Source organism: Microcaecilia unicolor, chromosome 8 (assembly GCF_901765095.1).
Source record: "Microcaecilia unicolor chromosome 8, aMicUni1.1, whole genome shotgun sequence".
In the NCBI taxonomy this organism is placed as follows: domain Eukaryota; kingdom Metazoa; phylum Chordata; class Amphibia; order Gymnophiona; family Siphonopidae; genus Microcaecilia; species Microcaecilia unicolor.
Genome location: NC_044038.1, coordinates 170,342,860 through 170,361,992, shown reverse-complemented (window position 1 = coordinate 170,361,992; position 19,133 = coordinate 170,342,860). Strand labels below are relative to the sequence as shown.

The following is a 19,133-nucleotide window of genomic DNA, read 5'->3' as shown; positions in this document are numbered from 1 at the left end:
TGGTGGGATTTGAACCAGGGTGACCAGTCCACTGTTCTAACAGTTAGGCTATTTCTCCACTCCACCTGAATATCTCTGTGGCCATTTTACAACATGAATGTCCATAGTTCCTGAAGTTGTTTCAGAGCCTGGTATCCCTTGCCAGTTTCCTGCCGGGGGAATTATTGGGGTGACAGAGCACCTTTTTGTATCCTGGATGGGCCCGAGTACCAGAAGGATGTACTGCAGTTTTAGATGTCCCATATCCCAGCTTTATAAAAAATTTGAGATTTGAACATTTAAATGCTGGTTTTTAGATGTCCAAAAAACAAATAGAGCTTCTAAAGTAAGGACCATAGTAAATTAACAGCTGTTACTTTGGAAAGCAACATCATCCTCTCAGCATTCAGCTTAAAGCAGGGGTTCTCATCCCAGTCAGGTTTTCCAGGATATCCACAATGAAATGCATGAAACAGATTTGCATGCATATTCATTGTGGCTAGCCTGAAAACCTGACTGGCTAGGTGTGTCCCAAGGACTGAGTTTGAGAACCCCTGCTCTAACCTAATGTTTATTTATTTATTTAGATTTTGCTCACACCTTTTTCAGTAGTAGCTCAAGGTGAGTTACATTCAGGTACACTGGATATTTATGTCCTAGGTGGGCTCACAATCTAAGTTTGTACCTGATGCAATGGAGGGTTAAGTAACTTGCCCAAGATCACAAGGAGCAGCAGTGGGATTTGAACCAGCCACCTCTGGATTGCAAGACCGGTGCACCACTAGGCCACTCCTCCACTCCATGTTAATTCATGAACAGCTTTGCACACTAGAAATTTGATGATATTCTTCCATAATGATAAGTGTCTAATTGGAAATAACATTTTAATCGCTTTTGCTATGCAGAACTCTTTCTTCATTCTTTTTGTAAAAGAAGTGGGAAATAGATGAGGAGCCAAGTCTTAGAATCTGAGAGTCTAATTATGCTAAATATTTGCAATCTTCAGTGATAGGACATGTGTAGTAGATGATATGATATGACAAGACAAATTTGAATACAAGGGTAAATCAGACTTGTTGCTCCTTAGTGGTAACTTTCCTTCTTGATGGGCTATGGATTTTTTTTCTCACTCTACCTGCAGTCTGATTACCTCTTATCCTGCAAGAATGTACACTGCTTTAAATCCCTAGGCTGTCTGAAAACATGGCTACGCCTACTAGTTCATCTTTAACAAGTAGAAATTAATTACTAGGTGGAAACTGCTTTAACTGAAAAAGGATGAGTACTGTCACTTGCTGTATGTACATATACAGGAAGTGCAGCTTTTAAAAAATGCTTGGAGATTTTCCCTGGGATTTTTTTTTTTACATACCTATAAAGGTAGCAAAGCATTCTGACAGGTTCTCCATTAAGAAACTGAGCATTCCTAACTGGAACAAAGAAAAATATTCACAAATATAAAGAAAAATTCCTAATGCTGTTTCAAAAAATAAAAACAATGCACAGTATATTTATCTGAAATCTACCACATCTTCCCAGTTTTAAAAACAGGTACAATAATTTAGGAAGAAATTAAAATAGCTTATCTTTAAAACAGAACATGTTTAACTTATTGTCAAGTTAAAATGTTCTTTAATATCTCAATGTACAAACAGAAACAATGTTTATTTAAAAAAAATCTCACAAACATTTCCAGTAAAAGCTGACTTTAAAAACACACACACAGCATTAAATCCATAAAAGACCAATTTTTGTCTCACTCCAATGTCTGTAAAAAAATGAGTCCCAGCCTTTGAAACGGCATGTGGTCAAATTAAGGTCCATTTTCCTGTCATCTATGCAGTGATGGGATTGGAGACATTTCTCAATTTATCTCTGCTGCTAAAGGAAAAGAATAGAAAAAAAATATTAACATTTCCCACATTGTCTAAGGGGTATCCTTATGGATAGAAACAAACGCATGCTACAATAACGTTTGGAGACTTGGGTCTGTGCTCCCTGGGGATAATGCTCCTTTTACCTTTCAGACAAAACCAAGGAACTTGCAGCAGTGTGTGCAAAAATGTCAAACTGAAACGTGTGCAGCATAGTAGGGAAAAAAAAGGTCATATCATAGGTTATACACACTGCTTTATATAAATGAAATAGGGCTTTAAAGTACCACAGCAATAAATTGTTCATTGTACTTTAGTACACATATTTGTTACCTGACTGAACAAAGGTTTACCAATAATTATAGTAACACTAACACCTTGCCATGACTTCATATGATGTGAATAAGGTCTTCCAAAGGAAGCACAAAAGCCTCCCAAACGTAGAGATTTTAGTACCCAACATAATGATTCCACCTATAGGTTTATAATAGGAGAAACTGCCCTCACCACTGAAGAAAACTTTGTAAATACAGTTAAGCAGTAAATTGGTAAATTCCAAAGCTGAAACACAACCATAGAAAATTATTTTTGTAGCGCCGGAGTGTACCCAGCAGTAATCGGGCAGTGTCACGCGCTGTCCAGTTACCGCCAGGTTAACACGAGAGCCCTTACCACCACCTCAACGGATGGCGGTAAGGGCTCCCCTGAAATTTCCTGTAGGAAGGCAAGACATCCCTTTTATCAGCTGCTGTAAGAGGGGTCCTTGGCCCCATTTTGCCGCAGCTTAGTATAAGGGGCCCAAGAGTTGTACCAACCAGGAAGGACTAGGGTTAATCTGTAACATGCTGCCTAGTATGGTTCTTTTTCTGATAGTGGCTAAGGCAACTTCCAACCTGTACTATCATTACTAATCGAATCAGGAAAACATTTGAAAAAAAAAATATATATATATATATATATATAAATATAAACAGATATGTACCCTTTTCATTATTTCATCTCTGGTAGCAAACTGTGGCGCATCTTGCACTTCAATCCCCTCGGCCATCTCCACCACTCTTCCTAAAAGATCTCCACTGTAACTAAAGAACAGAAAGAAGCTAAAGGTCTCCTCAGGGTACCAGTGTTTATTAAGGGGCGGTAAGCCTACCACGGGCTTATCATGCGCCAATCTGGAGCTACCGCCGGTGGTAGTTCCACCCCCCAGTGCATGATCGTGCTAGTGGAAATATTCAAAACATATTTCTGCAGGGGGTTACCCGGCAGTAATCGAGCTGTGCTGTGTGTTACCCAGTTACCGCCAGGTTAAGTGTTCTCCCATATGGCCACATCTTTTTTTAACCTTTTTGCCCGCTGTGGTAAAAAGGGCCTCAATACATGGAAAAAAACAGCACCCACCACTACTGCAGAGACTATTTTTTTCCAGCTTAAGGGCCCTTAAGCTGTTTACTAAGCTGGGCTAGCAGCTGTGGTGCGCAAATGCCAACACAGCCCATTCAGTTTTACTGGGCTGTATCGGCATTGCCAGCGCTGCGTCGCTTAGTAAACAGGGTGGTATGTCAGGGGGAGGCAAGGGGGCAGCTGAATAGCTTCACACTGTTTGTTTTTTTTTTTTACACAGGCAAAACAAAGATAAATTAAAATTCTCACTGCAGGTGAGAAAAAGATGTTAAATTTCTCTTTTTTGGTTTTTTTTTTAAAGGCTTATCTATTATGAAACTGAGCATTCCTAACTGAAACGAAGGAAAAAAGAAATATAACGAAACATTTTTAATGCTGTTTTTAAAAATAAAAACAATGCACAGAAGTTCATGCAAACTTCATGAAATCCTCTACGTTCTCCCCCAGTTTTAAAACCAGATCAACTAATGTTACCCCCCTCCCCATTTACAAAGCCGACACAGTCCATTCAAGTGAAGGCCAAATGGTATTACGCTGACTACTCGATTTCTGAAAGGCAAGGCCGTGGAGAGCGATGAAGCAGAGCCACGGCCTGAGCAGGGAGGTTACCTACCGGCAGCCCATGAAGACGTGGTTAGCCCACACCATGGACAGGGCCAGCAGCTGGTCCATCTGTTGTGGCCGCTGCTGGAAGCGGGATAGATTGCGCAGGATGAACTCGCTTCGGGCCTTCCACTGCTTCTCGCTCTCCGAGTAGGCCTGGAACTGAACCACGTACTCGGCCAGCGAGCGTTCCTCCACCATGGTGCGAAGTCCTGTAGGCCTCAAACACACACAGACGTGGTGGTGGAGCGGAAAGGGAGGGACGGCCCGGGGCGCTCAAGCTAGCAGAGCCAGAAAGAGGGAGGAGGAGCAGTGATGGGGCCTGCAGTACCGCTCCCCGCCGACAGAGGGGAAAGGGAAAGCGTTTCTTCTAGTGCGGCGGGTCGGTCGAGCGAGGCTTCTACTGTTCCCAGCAGGCCTCACACAGGGCGGGGGCAAGGGCCCGTAATCCCAGTTGGCGCCACCAGGGGCCTAGGCCTCACACCGGCGAGGAAACAAACGCCTTGCTCCGGGCCGCCCGCGGCCTTCACGCATCGAGAGGCAGGGAAACTACTGTTATTCCGGCTCAGCTCACACAAGGGTTTCTCATTTTAGGTTTCAATTCAAAAATCCTTACCACCCCTCACCTCGTTCCTGACCTATCCTCTAACAACATAGTTCGGCGTCAAACTTAAATAGTAACAATACATGCAGAGCTGCTAGGTATGAACCAGCCCCAAAGACTGAGATTTACCTATTCCGAAATTGGATAAAATAGCAGTGGTAGCGCTCTAAGGCCCAGATGCATCAACCATACGTAAAAAAATTACAAACGTTAAAGTCCGAACTGAATTTTAAAATATGAACAATGTTCAAAAAAAAACAAGTTGCACAAGTTCGGTACGGATTTAAAAAGTACAATGTATCAATGATTCGTAATTCTGCTCGGTAATCGGCCCTTAAATCATGCGCAGAGCAGCCAAGCGTTATGCTGGCTGCTCTGCGCATGCCACGAACCGTCAGAACAACAACAACAAAACCCCCACAAACACGTGGCTCCCTGCTCCCCGCTGCATCACTGAAAAAATAAACATACCTTAAAAAAGGATCAGGAGGGGGCAAAGGCGCTCGTCAGAAGCGTCCTGTATGGACGGCCTTGCCCCCCCCCCAGATCGCCGCTGTTCCCCACTTCCACCCTTCACTAAATTAAAAACTGAAATTAAAAAGCTAAACTTTAGCAGCGCCGGGCCCCCCTCCCTTCCTGTGTTGATCTTCTTTTCCCAACACTGCTCCGCCTCCCGCCATCCTCTGCCCCTTGCTCTGCCCCCCCCCCGAATTCGTCGCCGCCGTTCCCCCCCTCCAAAGGACCCCCCTCCGCCTTACCGGCTGTGCAGCGCCTCTCACCTTTGTGTGAAGGCGCTGCACGAGATGAAACAACAGATCGTCGCTCCCTTCTGCCTCCACCGACGTCTCTCTCCTTCTTCCTCATGTGCATGCCCTCCTCTGACGTAAGTTTCCTACGTCAGAGGAGGGCGTGCACAGGAAGAAGGAGAGAGACGTCGGTGGAGGCAGAAGGGAGCGACGATCCGTTGTTTCATCTCGTGCAGCGCCTTCACACAAAGGTGAGAGGCGCTGCATGGCCGGTAAGGCGGAGGGGGGTCCTTTGGAGGGGGGAATGGCGGCGGCGACGAACTCGGGGGGGGCGGAGCAAGGGGCAGAGGATGGCGGGAGGCGGAGCAATGTTGGGAAAAGAAGAAGATCAACATAGGAAGGGAGGGGGGCCCGGCGCTGCTAAAGTTAAACTTTATGTTTATTTTTTTAGTAATGCAGGGGAAAGCGGGGAGCCAGTGTTTGTGGTGTTTTTATTTTATTTTCTCACTTTTCATGTTTAAACATGCCAGCTTTGATTTTTCTGGTACAGGGGGCAGCGGGGAGATGACAGCTCAGGCCTTTACGACTGCTCTGACCACACGTTAAATATGTTGCGGAAAATGATTCTGTGTAATCGTCGGTATTGTTAGTGCATCCCGAATCGCCCACATTACAATGGTAGTTACTCTGTTTTCGTTAGCTGCTTGCTTCGTTGGAAAAAGGCCTTTAATGCATGCAACGGTTGGGAATTTCCTTCCTTAGAGGGTCCTTAAGGTTTAGTGCATCTAGCCCTAAGTCCACTTTTAAGGGTAATGATGATGGTATCTTTTTTTATAGGACTAATTAGTCAAAACGTATCTTTCCTATTCATTACCTAGTACCAAAACAATGAGTAGAGGAGTGTGGTAGCCGTGTTAGTCCATACCTAATGAGTGAAATTTCCCAGACAGGGCATACAACTAGAAAGAATTAGGGGGCCCTTTTACTATGTTGCAATAGGCAGCTAACATGGTGCTGTGCTGTACTAGTGTCTGTCTACTGGTTAAAAAAAACCAGGGACCTTTCTGTTAAAAAATTCCACATTAGCTGCCTAAAACAGGAATAGGCTGAGTGGGAGGAGCTGTGATGACGGATAGCGCGTGCATGTCTTTACCATGCATTAACTGTCCTGACTACTGCAGCCAAACTTACCACCACCTGAAGAGGAGGCGATAAGTGCAGCTGTGCTACCAGCAGTCCAAAAGTACAGTGCTAGCACAAAAGTTGCTGTGGTGCCCTTCCCCTTTGCATCCCTTCCCCCAATCCCCTGTCATATCACTAAAGCACCCAATTCCTCCCCAGTACCACCACTGACCTGATTTTAAAACATTTCCAGACACACCTTGATATGTGTGTCTGAACTCCAGAAGGGGGCTCTCTTTGGCACCATGCAAGTGTTGAGACAAGTAACTAGCAATAAATCTGAGAAACTGAGATGATTTCCAACATAACCAGACCTATCATGTAATGGGCAAAACTAACCCATTTGAAAGACTATTCCAAGAGGTATCCAGAGTACAAAGGTAGCAGACAACGGATATCCAGAGAGTGCACCAGTACAATTCAGGTGATATCCTGAAAGTGCATCAGTAACCCCACATACAGGATATCTTATGAAAACATTTACCACACGTGGAATATCCAGAGAGAGCACTGATAGGGGGGAATTCTATGTACAATGCTGAAAGGCGTTGGATTCTGGATCAAGAACTGAAACCTTAGGACTCTTTGTACAAAGGTGTGCAAATGATTAGCATGTGCTGAATGCTAAGAAACTCATTCCTATGGGCTTCTTAGCATTTAGCGTATGCTAATCATTAGCACACCTTAGTAAAAGGAGCCCTTAGTGTGATCGATTCCATTTTACTGCAGTGGTAGTAGCAGTTTCAAAATAGGACATATATTTGCTGCTTTAGTACAGAAGTACATAAGTAATGCCACACTGGGAAAAGACCAAGAGTCCATCGAGCCCAGCATCCTGTCCACGACAGTGGCCAATCCAGGCCAAGGGCACCTGGCAAGCTTCCCAAACGTACAAACATTCTATACATGTTATTCCTGGAATTGTGGATTTTTTCCCAAGTCCATTTAGTAGTGGTTTATGGACTTGTCCTTTAGGAAACCGTCTAACCCCTTTTTAAACTCTGTCAAGTTAACCGCCTTCACCACGTTCTCCAGCAATGAATTCCAGAGTTTAATTATGCATTGGGTGAAGAAAATTTTTCTCCGATTTGTTTTAAATTTACTACACTGTAGTTTTATCGCATGCCCCCTAGTTAGGGTTACCATATGGCTCCAGAAAAAGGAGGACGGATTGAGCCAGACAGGTTTTACTTCCATTGCTTTCCAAGCAATGGAAGTAAAACCCGGCTGGCTCAATTACTTCCATTGAAAGCAATGGAAGTAAAACCCGGCTGGCTGGCTCGATCCATCCTCCTTTTTCTGGAGCCATATGGTAACCCTACTAGTCCTAGTATTTTTGGAACGCGTGAACAGACGCTTCACATCCACCTGTTCCACTCCACTCATTATTTTATATACCTCTATCATGTCTCCCCTCAGCCGTCTCTTCTCCAAGCTGAATAGCCCTAGCCTCCTTAGTCTTTCTTCATAGTGAAGTCGTCCCATCCCCGCTATCATTTTAGTCGCCCTTCGCTGCACCTTTTCCAATTCTACTATATCTTTCTTGAGATGCAGTGACCAGAATTGAACACAATACTCAAGTTGCGGTCGCACCATGGAGCGATATAACGGCATTATGACATCCTCACACCTGTTTTCCATACCTTTCCTAATAATACCCAACATTCTATTCGCTTTCCTAGCCGCAGCAGCACACTGAGCAGAAGGTTTCAGTGTATTATTGATTATGACACCCAGATCCCTTTCTTGGTCCGTAACTCCTAAAGTGGAACCTTTCTTGACGTAGCTATAATTCGGGTTCTTTTTTCCCACATGCATCACCTTGCAATTGCTCACATTAAACGTCAGCTGCCATTTAGCTGCTGTTGTATGGAAAATGGCAATTAGAAATCTAGACCTAGCCTGAAGCTAGTAAGCTTTTGTTTGCATTTGTCACTGCAAATTTCTTGTGCCTTTTTAAAGTTGTAAAAGCATTCTATATTTAACCAAGTAAAATTATTGTAATGACATTTTTATCTGCCCTAAAAGTTTTCTTAATTGGGCTTTTTTTTCAGTTATCGTATGTACAGTTCTTTATTTATTTATTTATTCTTGTATCCCACTATTATCCAAACACAAATTTCGGTTCAAAGTGGGTTACAATTTACATGTTGGTGGAGTTACAATAGTGTTGTGCAATTTGGAGAGGGCATCTATAGTTCGTGTGATTATTCATAGAGTTTTTGAAGAGATAGATTTGAAGAGGAAAAGGTAGTGGTAGCTTTTGTGTTCAGTTGAAGTGTCATGATTGTTCTTCCAAGACCAGTTTTCCTCTAGCTTTTCTCATTTTTTATCTCTAAAGAATAATTATTCAGGCAGTGAGATGGTTTCCAGAGCACCACCAGTATTTTTTTCCAGTTATTTTTTATTGAAAGTTTATGAAAATACAAGGAAACTGTGAAAACAAAACAGAGCTAAAGAGAATATACACTGTAAGTATGACACCACAAACATTAGCTAAAAAAGAAGGTATCTATCAGTACACAATATGTTAGGACTAAATTGTAGTATTTAAATATTGTTCCAGAGGAGCCCAGACTTTTCTCTTGCTGAGTATTGCTCCATATTTCTCTTCTAAAGCAAACAAAAAGAAAAAAAGCAACACTGGGCCTTCAAGACTAGGACAACAGGAGTACTTTATTAGCCAGAGACCCGACACGGGCCGTGTTTCGGCGCCAACAAGGCGCCTGCCTCAGGGGTCTAATGATAAAAACATATAAATACATCAATAAAATAGGACACACAATATAAATAGTAACAGCATCGTGTTAATTACAGACATAAATAATATATAAGATTAAATTAAGATATATTGATAATGTAAATGTTACAAAAAATTCAATAGACAGACATATTGATTTAATAACTTGTGTAAAATTACAGTGTACTAGCAACCATATAATAATAATAGAAACAGCTCCAACCAATTTTAAGATATAGGCAGACATGTAATGAGAGACTTACTGTATGCATATTGTATGTAAATCATTTTTAAAAATTTTTTAGAAAATATGTTTATCAATAGAGATAAGCATATATGTCCACATATATATACACATATATACATCCAGGGCTATAGGGGCTAGTCATATTGATATACTCTTTGGAGGCATATATTATATAGTAGTCATAATAAATAGGATAATATAGTTTATCTGATCTCAATCTATAGAATGGCTGCAACGTCATCGATGTAATTAGGGATATGTGTATATAAAAATCATCAATAAACAGTCTTACCAAGTTGTAGATATAGCAATCGTACAGAGTTCGAGTCGTAAATGCCTACAGAATTAATAAGCAGAGATTGAAAAAGTATTTAAAAGAACCAGGTGAATACTCGTGGCCCCCTCAGAAAAGGAAGGGTGTTTAAAATGTAAAGTGGGGAAGTGAACGTACGTTTCTTAGTAATTAAAAGGGCGCTTCTTAGTAATTGAAAGGGGAACCAGATATTTAGTTAACATATTGCAGATACCATGCCCAGCTTTTAAAAGGTACATAATGAGAAAAGGAAGAAAAACGCCCAAAGGAAAATTGCCAATTGAAGTGATTGAGAACTTCTTACCATAGGGACAGTCAAGGTAGCTTGCATTAATTTCGCTGTAGCGCGAAAAGAATTCAAGAACACTGGCTCCGGCAAAGAGCCTTCTCCTGTTTAATCCGAAAAGATAAATGTTTGTTTGATGTCTGGTCCTTTCTATATAAAGTAACAAAAAAAGTGGCAAAAAAAGGCACCAAAGAAACATCGTTTGCGAATGGTTGCGTAAGCATCAAATGTGGCGTGATTAGGACGCTAACGTGGTGACATGTTTTGTTGAGCGGAAATACATTTTAAAGGGGACAGAGCACCATTTGAGGTGCTTTCAGGCATAACACATACAATTGTAACGATTATCAGTAGAAATGGAGTGTGTAGTATATAATTATATTAACATAATCAGTTGTAGAGCAGTGGTAGCCATAAACATAATTTTATACATATTGATAAAAGTACTAAACTTAGGTTACTAGACATTAAATCAATTTGCCGAAGAAAATAGAATGAAATGGTGGCTGTAGCATGAATTAATATGACAAAGCACATATAAAATGTTACATTAAACATAAATATTGAAAAATTATATAGTAAACATAATGTATTGGTCAAGCGTATCATATTAAAATGAATTATATAAAAGCATTTCAGTCATGGTGTATGTTTAAACAAAATGGATTGTTGGAGATATGTATGTTTATTTATATATGAAAAAATAAAAGTGATCAGAAATCACAATTTGTTTCATGAATAATTAAATTCGATGCTATAAAACAGAATTCCACCAAAAATGGATATTTCACAAATGAGCAGTTTTCCAATTAAGTACAATGTGTTTTTGAGCAATTGTAAGTAGGATATGCAAAAGTTTAGCTTGAAAGTCCAATAAGTTGAGATGCGGAGAGCAGGATTTGAAGATTACTGTGGAGGATGTTAATTCCACGTCAAAAGAAAGAATCTGTTTGAAAATACACCAGAGTTCCTTCCAGAACTTAAACGTAAGTTCTCATTTATAAAGCATGCGAAGCAAGGTACCAACATGCTGAGAGCAATTCCAACATTTATCAGAAGGAAAGAGCAATTTTGGGCTGTTTAGTTTTCGGTTTTTATGTGTGTTTGCTTAACTTTGTTGGGTGCACATTAGTGTAATTTTGCATTCTGTGTGTAGCTTTTTAAAGAAATAAAAACTAACAAATGGATACCAGATGTGATTTAAAAAAAAAACATTTTGTCTTGTGCTGTTTGCCTTATTTGGATGTAGCTCATGGCATGTTACATTCAGGTACAGGTGGTATTTCCTAATCACTGGAAGGCTTATAATCTCACATTTGTATTTGAGGCAATGAAAGTGAAGTGGATTGCCGAAGGTTACAAGCAGTGTTAGTAAGATTTGAACTTGGTGTCCCCAAGCTTCTAGGTTATTCCTCTACTTTGTTCCCTTATGTACTAGAGAGTACATAAGTATTGCCACACTGGGACAGACAAAAAGTCCATCAAGCCCAGCATCCTGTTTCCAACAGTGGCCAATCCAGGTCACAAATGCCTGGCAAGATCCCAAAAAAGTTCAATACATTTTATGCTGCTTATCCCAGAAACAGCAGAGGATTTCCCCAAGTCAATTTAATAATGGTCTATGGACTTTTCCTTTAGGAAGCTGTCCAGGGACCTTTTTTAAACCCCGCTAAACAAACCACTTTTACCACATTCTCTGGCAATGAATTCCAGAGTTTAATTAAACATTGAGTGAAGAAACATTTTCTCTGATTTTGTGCTCTCTTTCCTCTTGGGACCAAAGGAAAGGCTCCAAATGTAATGGCGATAGAGGAAGCTCTGGATTAAATGGCTAATCACCAGGATTAAATGGCATTCACCCAACCATCCTCAAGAAAACTAAACAATCCCAGAGCTACTAACAATAATATGCAATAATGTGAGAGATTGGGAACAGACAAAATATTGGAGATTGCTTATAATGAATCCCATGGGGAAAATGTCTCCAAATGAGTCTCCACTGAGAAGCAGATAGGAATGAATGAGGAGGGAACTCTGGCAAATGATCATAAACAGGAAAAGAGTCATTTCATCCCCTTTTAACTACTGTGGACTGTGTTAACGGGTGAGTAGCAGTGCAGATATATTTATCTGATGCTGACCAAGCTTTTCATATAGCTTTTATTGCTCTTGTTGCTTTTACACAAAGCTATTATCCATTTCATTTTTTTTAAATCCTTCTTAATAGCTGCCTTCTGGCACTATGTCATAGATTGATCAATTATAAATGTATAGTACAGTAATAGTAGAAAAGCATGAACACCTCTAGCAATATTCTGGTTGAGGCCTTCTGCTGACTAATGTTCCCTGGTGTAAGAATGTTGCTCAGAATATTTGTTTCATAAGAAGCATCCTGGGATCTTAAGTATCAGGTTTAATAGACAACATCAGTGTCGTTCTATACAGCACCATCTATCCAAACAGGATTGTAAGCTATTTTACCATCATAACAATACGTTTTATGATGCATTAAAAGTATCTTAAATACTTAATCACAAGGTAATCTTGTGCAGCACTGCTTGCACCCTTAATGCTGTGTATTTAATATTATTACATACCGCTGTCTCTTTAAAATTCTTGCTGGGACATGGAAAAGTATTTATGGCTATGCTCTCTTCTTGCTGTCTTCATAAGGTATCTATCTGCTCTCTTGCTACCTGTGTTATTCTCACTGTCCATCCCCCCCCCCCCCCCCCCATGCCCCTCATGTCAAATAAGCTTCTTCAAAATTGTGAGTTCTCTCTGCTTAGAACATAAATGTTGCCATACTAGACCTAAGGTCCATCAAGCCCAGTATCCTGTTTCCAACAGTGGCCAATCTAGGTCACAAGTACCTGGCAAGATTCCAGAACAGTAAAACAGATTTTATGCTGCTTATCCTAGAATATGCAGTGGATTTTCCCAAGTCCATCTTAATAATGGCTTATGGACTTTTCTTTTAGGAAATTATCCAAACCATTTTTAAACCCTGCTAAGCTGACTGCTTTTACCACATTCTCTTGCAATGAATTCCAGAGTTTAATTACACATTGAAGGGTCCTTTTACCAAGCTGCAGTAAAAAGGATCCTGTGATAACCCGGGGGCCATTTTCGATAACCCGGGGGCCATTTTTACCGCAGCAGTAAAAAAAACCCCTAAAAAGACATGGCCATATGGTAAGATTACTCTTACCACATGGCCATGCCGGGGGGGGGGGGAGGGGATACACCACCACCCACTGAGGTAGTGGTATGGGCTCCCGCAGTAACCCAGTGGTAACTGGGCAGCACCTGATTACTCCCGGGTTACCACCGCACTAGAAATTATGGAATTATTTTCCATAGCGCAAGAAATGGCGCACACTTGAGGCAGAACTGCCACCGGTGGCCACGTTGGGCCAGCAGTAGTTTGGGTTGCTGCGCAGCAACCCTTTAGTAAAAGGGACCCTGAATGAAGAAATATTTTCTCTGGTTTGTTTTAAATTTACTACTTAGTAACTTAATTGCGTCCCCCCTAGTCCTAGTATTTTTGGAAAGAGTAAAAAAACAATTCACATCTAACTGTTCCACTCCACTCATTGTTTTGTAGACCTCTATCATATCGCCCCTCAGCTGTCTCTTCTCCAAGCTGAAGAGCCCTAGCCACTTTAGCCTTTCCTCATAGGTAAGTCGTACCATCCTCTTTATCATCTTCATTGCCCTTCTCTATACCTTTTCTAATTCCACAGTATTTTTTGAGATGCACTGTATCTATGGATCAAGTTGTATCCAGTATTCCAGAGTCGCATTTTTAAAACAAAGTAAAAACATTTTTCAAGATTGCTTTCAAAATTGCATTTCCTGTTATTTTCCACTTTTCTACCTATCTCTTATTAGTCCTATTATTTTACAGATAGCTAGGTTAACTATTCTCTGTCAATATAAAGATTTTAAGAGGGTAATTTTATAACAGGGTACCTAGCTTACGAGGGCAAGTAGACATCTACAATTGTATAAAGACACAAGGGTGCCTATTGTGTCCTAAAATACTAGCATACGCATCAGAAATGCCTACCGTGCAGACATGGACAGTTGTACCTGCCTAGATAATTCACATAACATGTAGGTTGATGTATTTTGCAATGTGTGCACATACCCATGAACTCCATCCAAACTCTGCCCCTGTGCATGCCTACTGGCAAAGTACACACCATCTTATCATGGCATGTACTTTTATGTTGGTTGGTATTTATTAAGGGGCCCTTTTACTAAGGTGTGCTGAACAATGACCTGCGGTAGTGTAGACGTGTGTTTTGGGTGTGCGCAGAATCATTTTTCAGCACACCTGTAAGAAATGCCTTTTTTACATTTTTGCCGAAAATGGACGTGCGGCAAAATGAAAATTGCTGTGCGTCCATTTTGGGTCTGAGACCTCACCACCAGCCATTGACCTAGCCGTAAGATCTCACGCGGTAACCGGGCGGTAATGGTCTACACGCGTAAAATGCTGATTACTGCCCGATTACCGCCTGCACGCCAGAAAATAAAAATATTTTCCTGCATGCATATCGGACACGCATCAAAAATTAAATTACTGCAAGGGCCACGTGGTAGCCGAGTGGTAACTCAAAATTGACGCACATTGGGAATGCATAGGAGCCTATGCAGCTTGGTAAAATGGCCCCTTAGTGTTGGAAGATGCCTTGCAGGCTTATTTTCGAAAGGGATCGCCGGTGATCTTCCGACACAAATCGGGAGATCGCTGGTCATAGGCGCCCGGTATAAGAGGCTTGGGGAGGCTAAGCCTCCCCAGCCAGAAGTGCAGCAGGGGCGGGGCGGGTGCAGCTCGTGAACATCTCCCTTCCCCCCCCCCCCCGACTAGTGCACGACGGTCCCGATCTTTACCCCCATCCCCCCGACTAGTACGGTGCCGCTCTCCCCCTCCGCTCCTGTCACGTCGTCTTTCAACAAGGCTTCCTGTTCCCGTAGCAGCAGCAGAAGCAGCAGCAATGATGTAAGCGCCGCTGCTTTCAGCCTGCCCCGGAAGCCTTCTCTGAACAGCGTCCCTCCTACGCGGGAAGCTGTTCAGAGAGTGCTTCCGGGGCAGGCTGAAAGCAACGGCGCTTACATCATTGCTGCTGCTGCTGCTACGGGAACAGGAAGCCTCGTTGAAAGACGACGTGACAGGAGCGGAGGGGGAGAGCAATACGGTACCGCACTAGTCCAGGGAGGGGGGGAGAGGTAGTGATGCCAGACAGACCGACCAAAGGGAAAGGGGGGTGGAGAGAGGAGGATGTGAGATGCCACATCTAAGGAGAAGAGGGAGGAAGGAAAGCAATGGCAGGGCATGGGAAAAGGGGGGGGTGGAGAAAGGAGTAAGAGTGATGGAAGCAAGAAGGGGAGGGAAGAGAAAGGTGGGATGCATCAGGGAGAGGAGAGATGCAGGAGGACGCTGGAGGAGAGAGAGAGAAAGTGGAAAAGTGCAGGGGAGAGCCAGAGAGAGATGGGGAGAGAAAGAGGGGACATGGAAGAGAGCAGGGGAGAGCCAGAGAGAGATGGGGAGAGAAAGGAAGAGCCAGAGACAGATGGGGAGAGAAAGAGGGGCCATGGAAAAGAGCAGGGGAGAGCCAGAGAGAAGATGCTGGATGGAAGAGGGGTACAGAGAGAGAGAGATTAGTGGAAAGATGGCAGGAGAAAGAGGGGACATGGGCAGGAGAGAGAAGCTGCTGGGGAGAAACTGGGGGAGACCCTAGCTGTCAGACAGAGAAATGCTGAATGAAAGGAGGGAGAAAGAGGGAAAAGCTGGAAGGAGGGGGCAGAAAGAGGGAAGACAATGGACGTAAGGGTAGGGAGGGAAAGAGGAAAGACACTGGAAGGATGGGGATAGAGAGGACATGCTGAATGGAAAAGGGTCAAGAGAGAGAACTGTTTAGAAGGAAGGAGATATAGAGGGAGACAATGGATGGAAGGAGAGGGAGACAATAGACGGAAGGATTGGGAGAGGGTAATGGGTAGAAGGATGGAGAGAGAAAGAGGGATGACACTGGATGGAAGGGTAGGAGAGAAAGAGGGAAGGTGCTGGACATGGATGGATGGATGGAGGGAAGAGAGGAGAAATCTGGACATGGATGGAGTGGAGGGCAGGGAACAGAGGAGAAATGTTGGACAAGGATGGAGGGTAGGAAAGACAAAGGAAGTACATGCACATGGATGGAGGGGAGGGGACAAATGCTGGATATGGATGGAGGGAAAATTGCTGAATTTAAGGGCTGGATCGGAACACTTTGAAGGCAGATGCTGAAACTGGAGAAAGGATAGGGACAGGGCTACAGATGGTAGACAGGACTCATAAAGACACACAAGGACGCATAAGGACACAGGAGGATGATGGACATGGTGAGAGAAAAAATATCAAATGGAAAGAAGACACTGGGACCAAAGTGAATAGAAAAACTAAATGATCAGACAACAAAGGTAAAAAAAAGTATTTTATTCAGAATTTATTAACTGGAATATGTCAGCTTTTGCCTGGAAATGTGCATCTGTGATATTTTGCATGTAAGTTTCAAATTTTCTAGTATTGCTGCATCTGAGTCTGACTTCTTGAGGTAACTTTCCAGTTTTGCCTTCATATCTGTTGTGTCGTGTGTTTTTCATGTGTAATCAAGGTGCAGTATTCTACTAGTGTGTAATATTTACAGCCCTTTTTGGGTTTTTTTTTTGTTTCACTAGGTTTTAGAGCCTGGTGTAATTACAGTGCTGCCTTTCCACGCATAAGGTTGTAGCTCGTCCTGTCCTTGGAATTAGTGCTGTTATGGTTTGCTAAGGTTATGAGTGTGTTTTTGCACAAGTTTGTGTATAGTGTTTTGCAGTGGAGAGATTGTGTATTGGCCTTACTGAGGTGGCACCAAAACATCAGAAAGGGTTTTAGAGCCTAAATCACGACACACTACCTCTTGAAGGATCTACATATAGTCGTTAATAAAAGGAGCTCATTGTGAACACTATCCACCCTAAAAGGGTGTTTTGTGGCTCTACGTGAGAATTGTGATATTATGATCCCTTGTTTCATATTGTTGACGGTCTGCATTTTCCATATGGGTGGTATATTGGTGTATTAGGGTCTGCCTAGTGTTATGGTACAGTAAGGTTCTGAGTGTGTTTTTGCACAAATTTGTGCATAGTGTTTTACAGTTGAGCGATTGTGGTTAGTATATGCTTTGAGCAACCACTTTATTCTTTGACATATGATACATATCTAATATCTAAATTTAATAAAAGGTATTAATTGTGACTTTTATTTTTATTTATTTATTTTTTCTGTGTGTTATCAGACAATTATGGATTTAAGCTCCACCCCTGGCTCCACCCCTAACCCCGCCCTCTTTAGCCTCCCCAAACAGTTGGGCCACCGACCGCCTATGTCGCTGGTGATCTCTCAGTCCCGGCCAAATCGGTATTATCGAAAGCCGATTTTGGCTGGGCCCAATTGCTTTTTCGTTGCGGTGCCAGCCAACCTTCAAGGGGGCTTGTTGGGAGGGTAGCGAATGTGGGAAGGGGGCGGGGTTACGAGATGGCCGGCTTCACCTTATTATGAAAAAAAAAAACACCGGCTCGAACTAGTATTTCGCCGGGCGGACTTGGTCCATGTATTTTTAGGACCAAGTCCTAAAAAAGAGCCCCAACTGACCAGATGACCACCGGAGGGAAGCGGGGATCACCTCCCCTTACCAAGTGGTCACCAACCCCCTCCCACACACAAAAAAAAACATTAAAACATTTTTTGCCAGCCTATATGCCAGCCTCAAATGTCATACCCGGCTCCCTGACAGCAGTATGCAGGTCCCTGGAGCAGTTTTTAGTGGGTGCACTGCACTTCAGGCAGATGGACCCAGGCCCACCCCCCCCTACCTGTTACACTTGTGGTGGTTAATGTTGAGCCCTCCAAAAACCCACTGTACCCACATGTAGGTGCCCCCTTTCACCCCTTAGGGCTATGGTAATGGTGTAGACTTGTGGGCAGTGGGTTTTGGGGGGGGGGGTTGGGGGCTCAGCACACAAGGGAAGGGTGCTATGCACCTGGAAACTAATTTTGGGTTTTTTAAAAAGATTTTTTAAGTGCCCCCTAGGGTGCCCAGTTGGTGTCCTGGCATGTCAGGGGGGCCAGTGCACTACAAATGCTAGCTCCTCCTACAGCCAAATGCCTTGCATTTTGCCGGGTTTGAGATGGCCGGGTCTGGTTTCCATTATGGCTGAAAATCGGAGCCAGCCATCTCATCTAAACCTGGCGATCCGCCGGCGATCCTATTCTAAACCCGGCGAGCGATTTGGCCAGCGCCAAGTGTGTTTTGAAAATACGCTTGGCTCCACCCGCTTACAGTGCCGGGCCCAAAGATGGCCGGCCATCAATTTCGCCGGCGCCATTCGATTATTCCCCTCCTGGTGAAGGACACCAGTGGAATGCAGAAATTAATTATTTTTAAATTAAATTTAATTGCTGTCCCTTTCATTTTAAAATGTGGGAAACAATTTATAGCGTAAACATAAAACACTGATGAATAAAGGATGGGTGTTTTAATTGTAGGTATTAGTTCCACAGATGACTTAACTATCTTCAAAATCTTTTTTTGTGCGTTACACACTGACCCTATTTTCTCGGATCACGTCTATCAAGACAGTTTTCCAGTGATTACATTTTCCTGTACTCTTCAGTGATTTCGTGTACAGACTCCTTTCGCTGGTATTTGTTGCTGTAGTGGAATACGGTCCTCCGCTTTCGCAGTGCTCCTCCTTAACATCTTCAAGACAGCAGGAACATGACACACCTGTCTTTCCCACATCTTGAAATATTCAAGAGATGCACCTCTCTGTCTACTAAAGCAGGACTTGTGGACTCTGCCATTTTGATGCCATATTGGGGCACCATCATTGGGTGCCTATAATCATTAGCACCAGACCTTTGGGTGCCCAAATGACAGTGTCTAAAAGTCCTGCTTCAGTATTCTAGAGGGAGGGGGGAGGGGTATTCACATTACACAGCCTCAGGATTTAGAAGGTTTACAACAGTAAAAGCAATTCCCAGGAAAAGCACCTGAGGAGAAAATTTCCAGTTGCTTCAGGTCCTTGCTTCTAACAGTTTTCTAAGTGATCCCAGTTGTTCA

At 42.8% G+C, this 19,133-nt stretch overlaps 1 protein-coding gene across 2 annotated transcripts; it reads right to left on the bottom strand.

The window, feature by feature from the left end:
• Positions 1 to 1,354: 1,354 nt before the first annotated feature.
• On the bottom strand, positions 1,355 to 4,169 carry CDKN2AIPNL (CDKN2A interacting protein N-terminal like). Of its 2 annotated transcripts, none has more exons than XM_030213117.1 (3): positions 3,868 to 4,169; positions 2,836 to 2,935; positions 1,355 to 1,857 (listed from the first exon to the last, which is right to left on the bottom strand). In XM_030213117.1, exons 1-3 carry the CDS (start codon positions 4,056 to 4,058, stop codon positions 1,849 to 1,851), a joined length of 300 nt encoding a protein of 99 aa, XP_030068977.1. In that variant the 5' UTR covers positions 4,059 to 4,169; the 3' UTR covers positions 1,355 to 1,848. The 2 variants fall into 2 exon arrangements, with proteins under 2 accessions (XP_030068977.1, XP_030068976.1); XM_030213116.1 differs by having other exon boundaries at positions 1,355 to 1,860; positions 3,868 to 4,161.
• Between the last annotated feature and the right edge of the window lie 14,964 nt (positions 4,170 to 19,133).

Excerpts from the sequence above, each read along its gene's own strand:
- CDKN2AIPNL (XM_030213116.1), bottom strand. The coding sequence starts at position 4,058 with ATGGTGGAGGAACGCTCGCTGGCCGAGTACGTGGTTCAGTTCCAGGCC. Across the intron at positions 2,936-3,867 it reads CACGTCTTCATGGGCTGCCG|TTACAGTGGAGATCTTTTAG; the intron begins GTAGGTAACCTC and ends TCTGTTCTTTAG.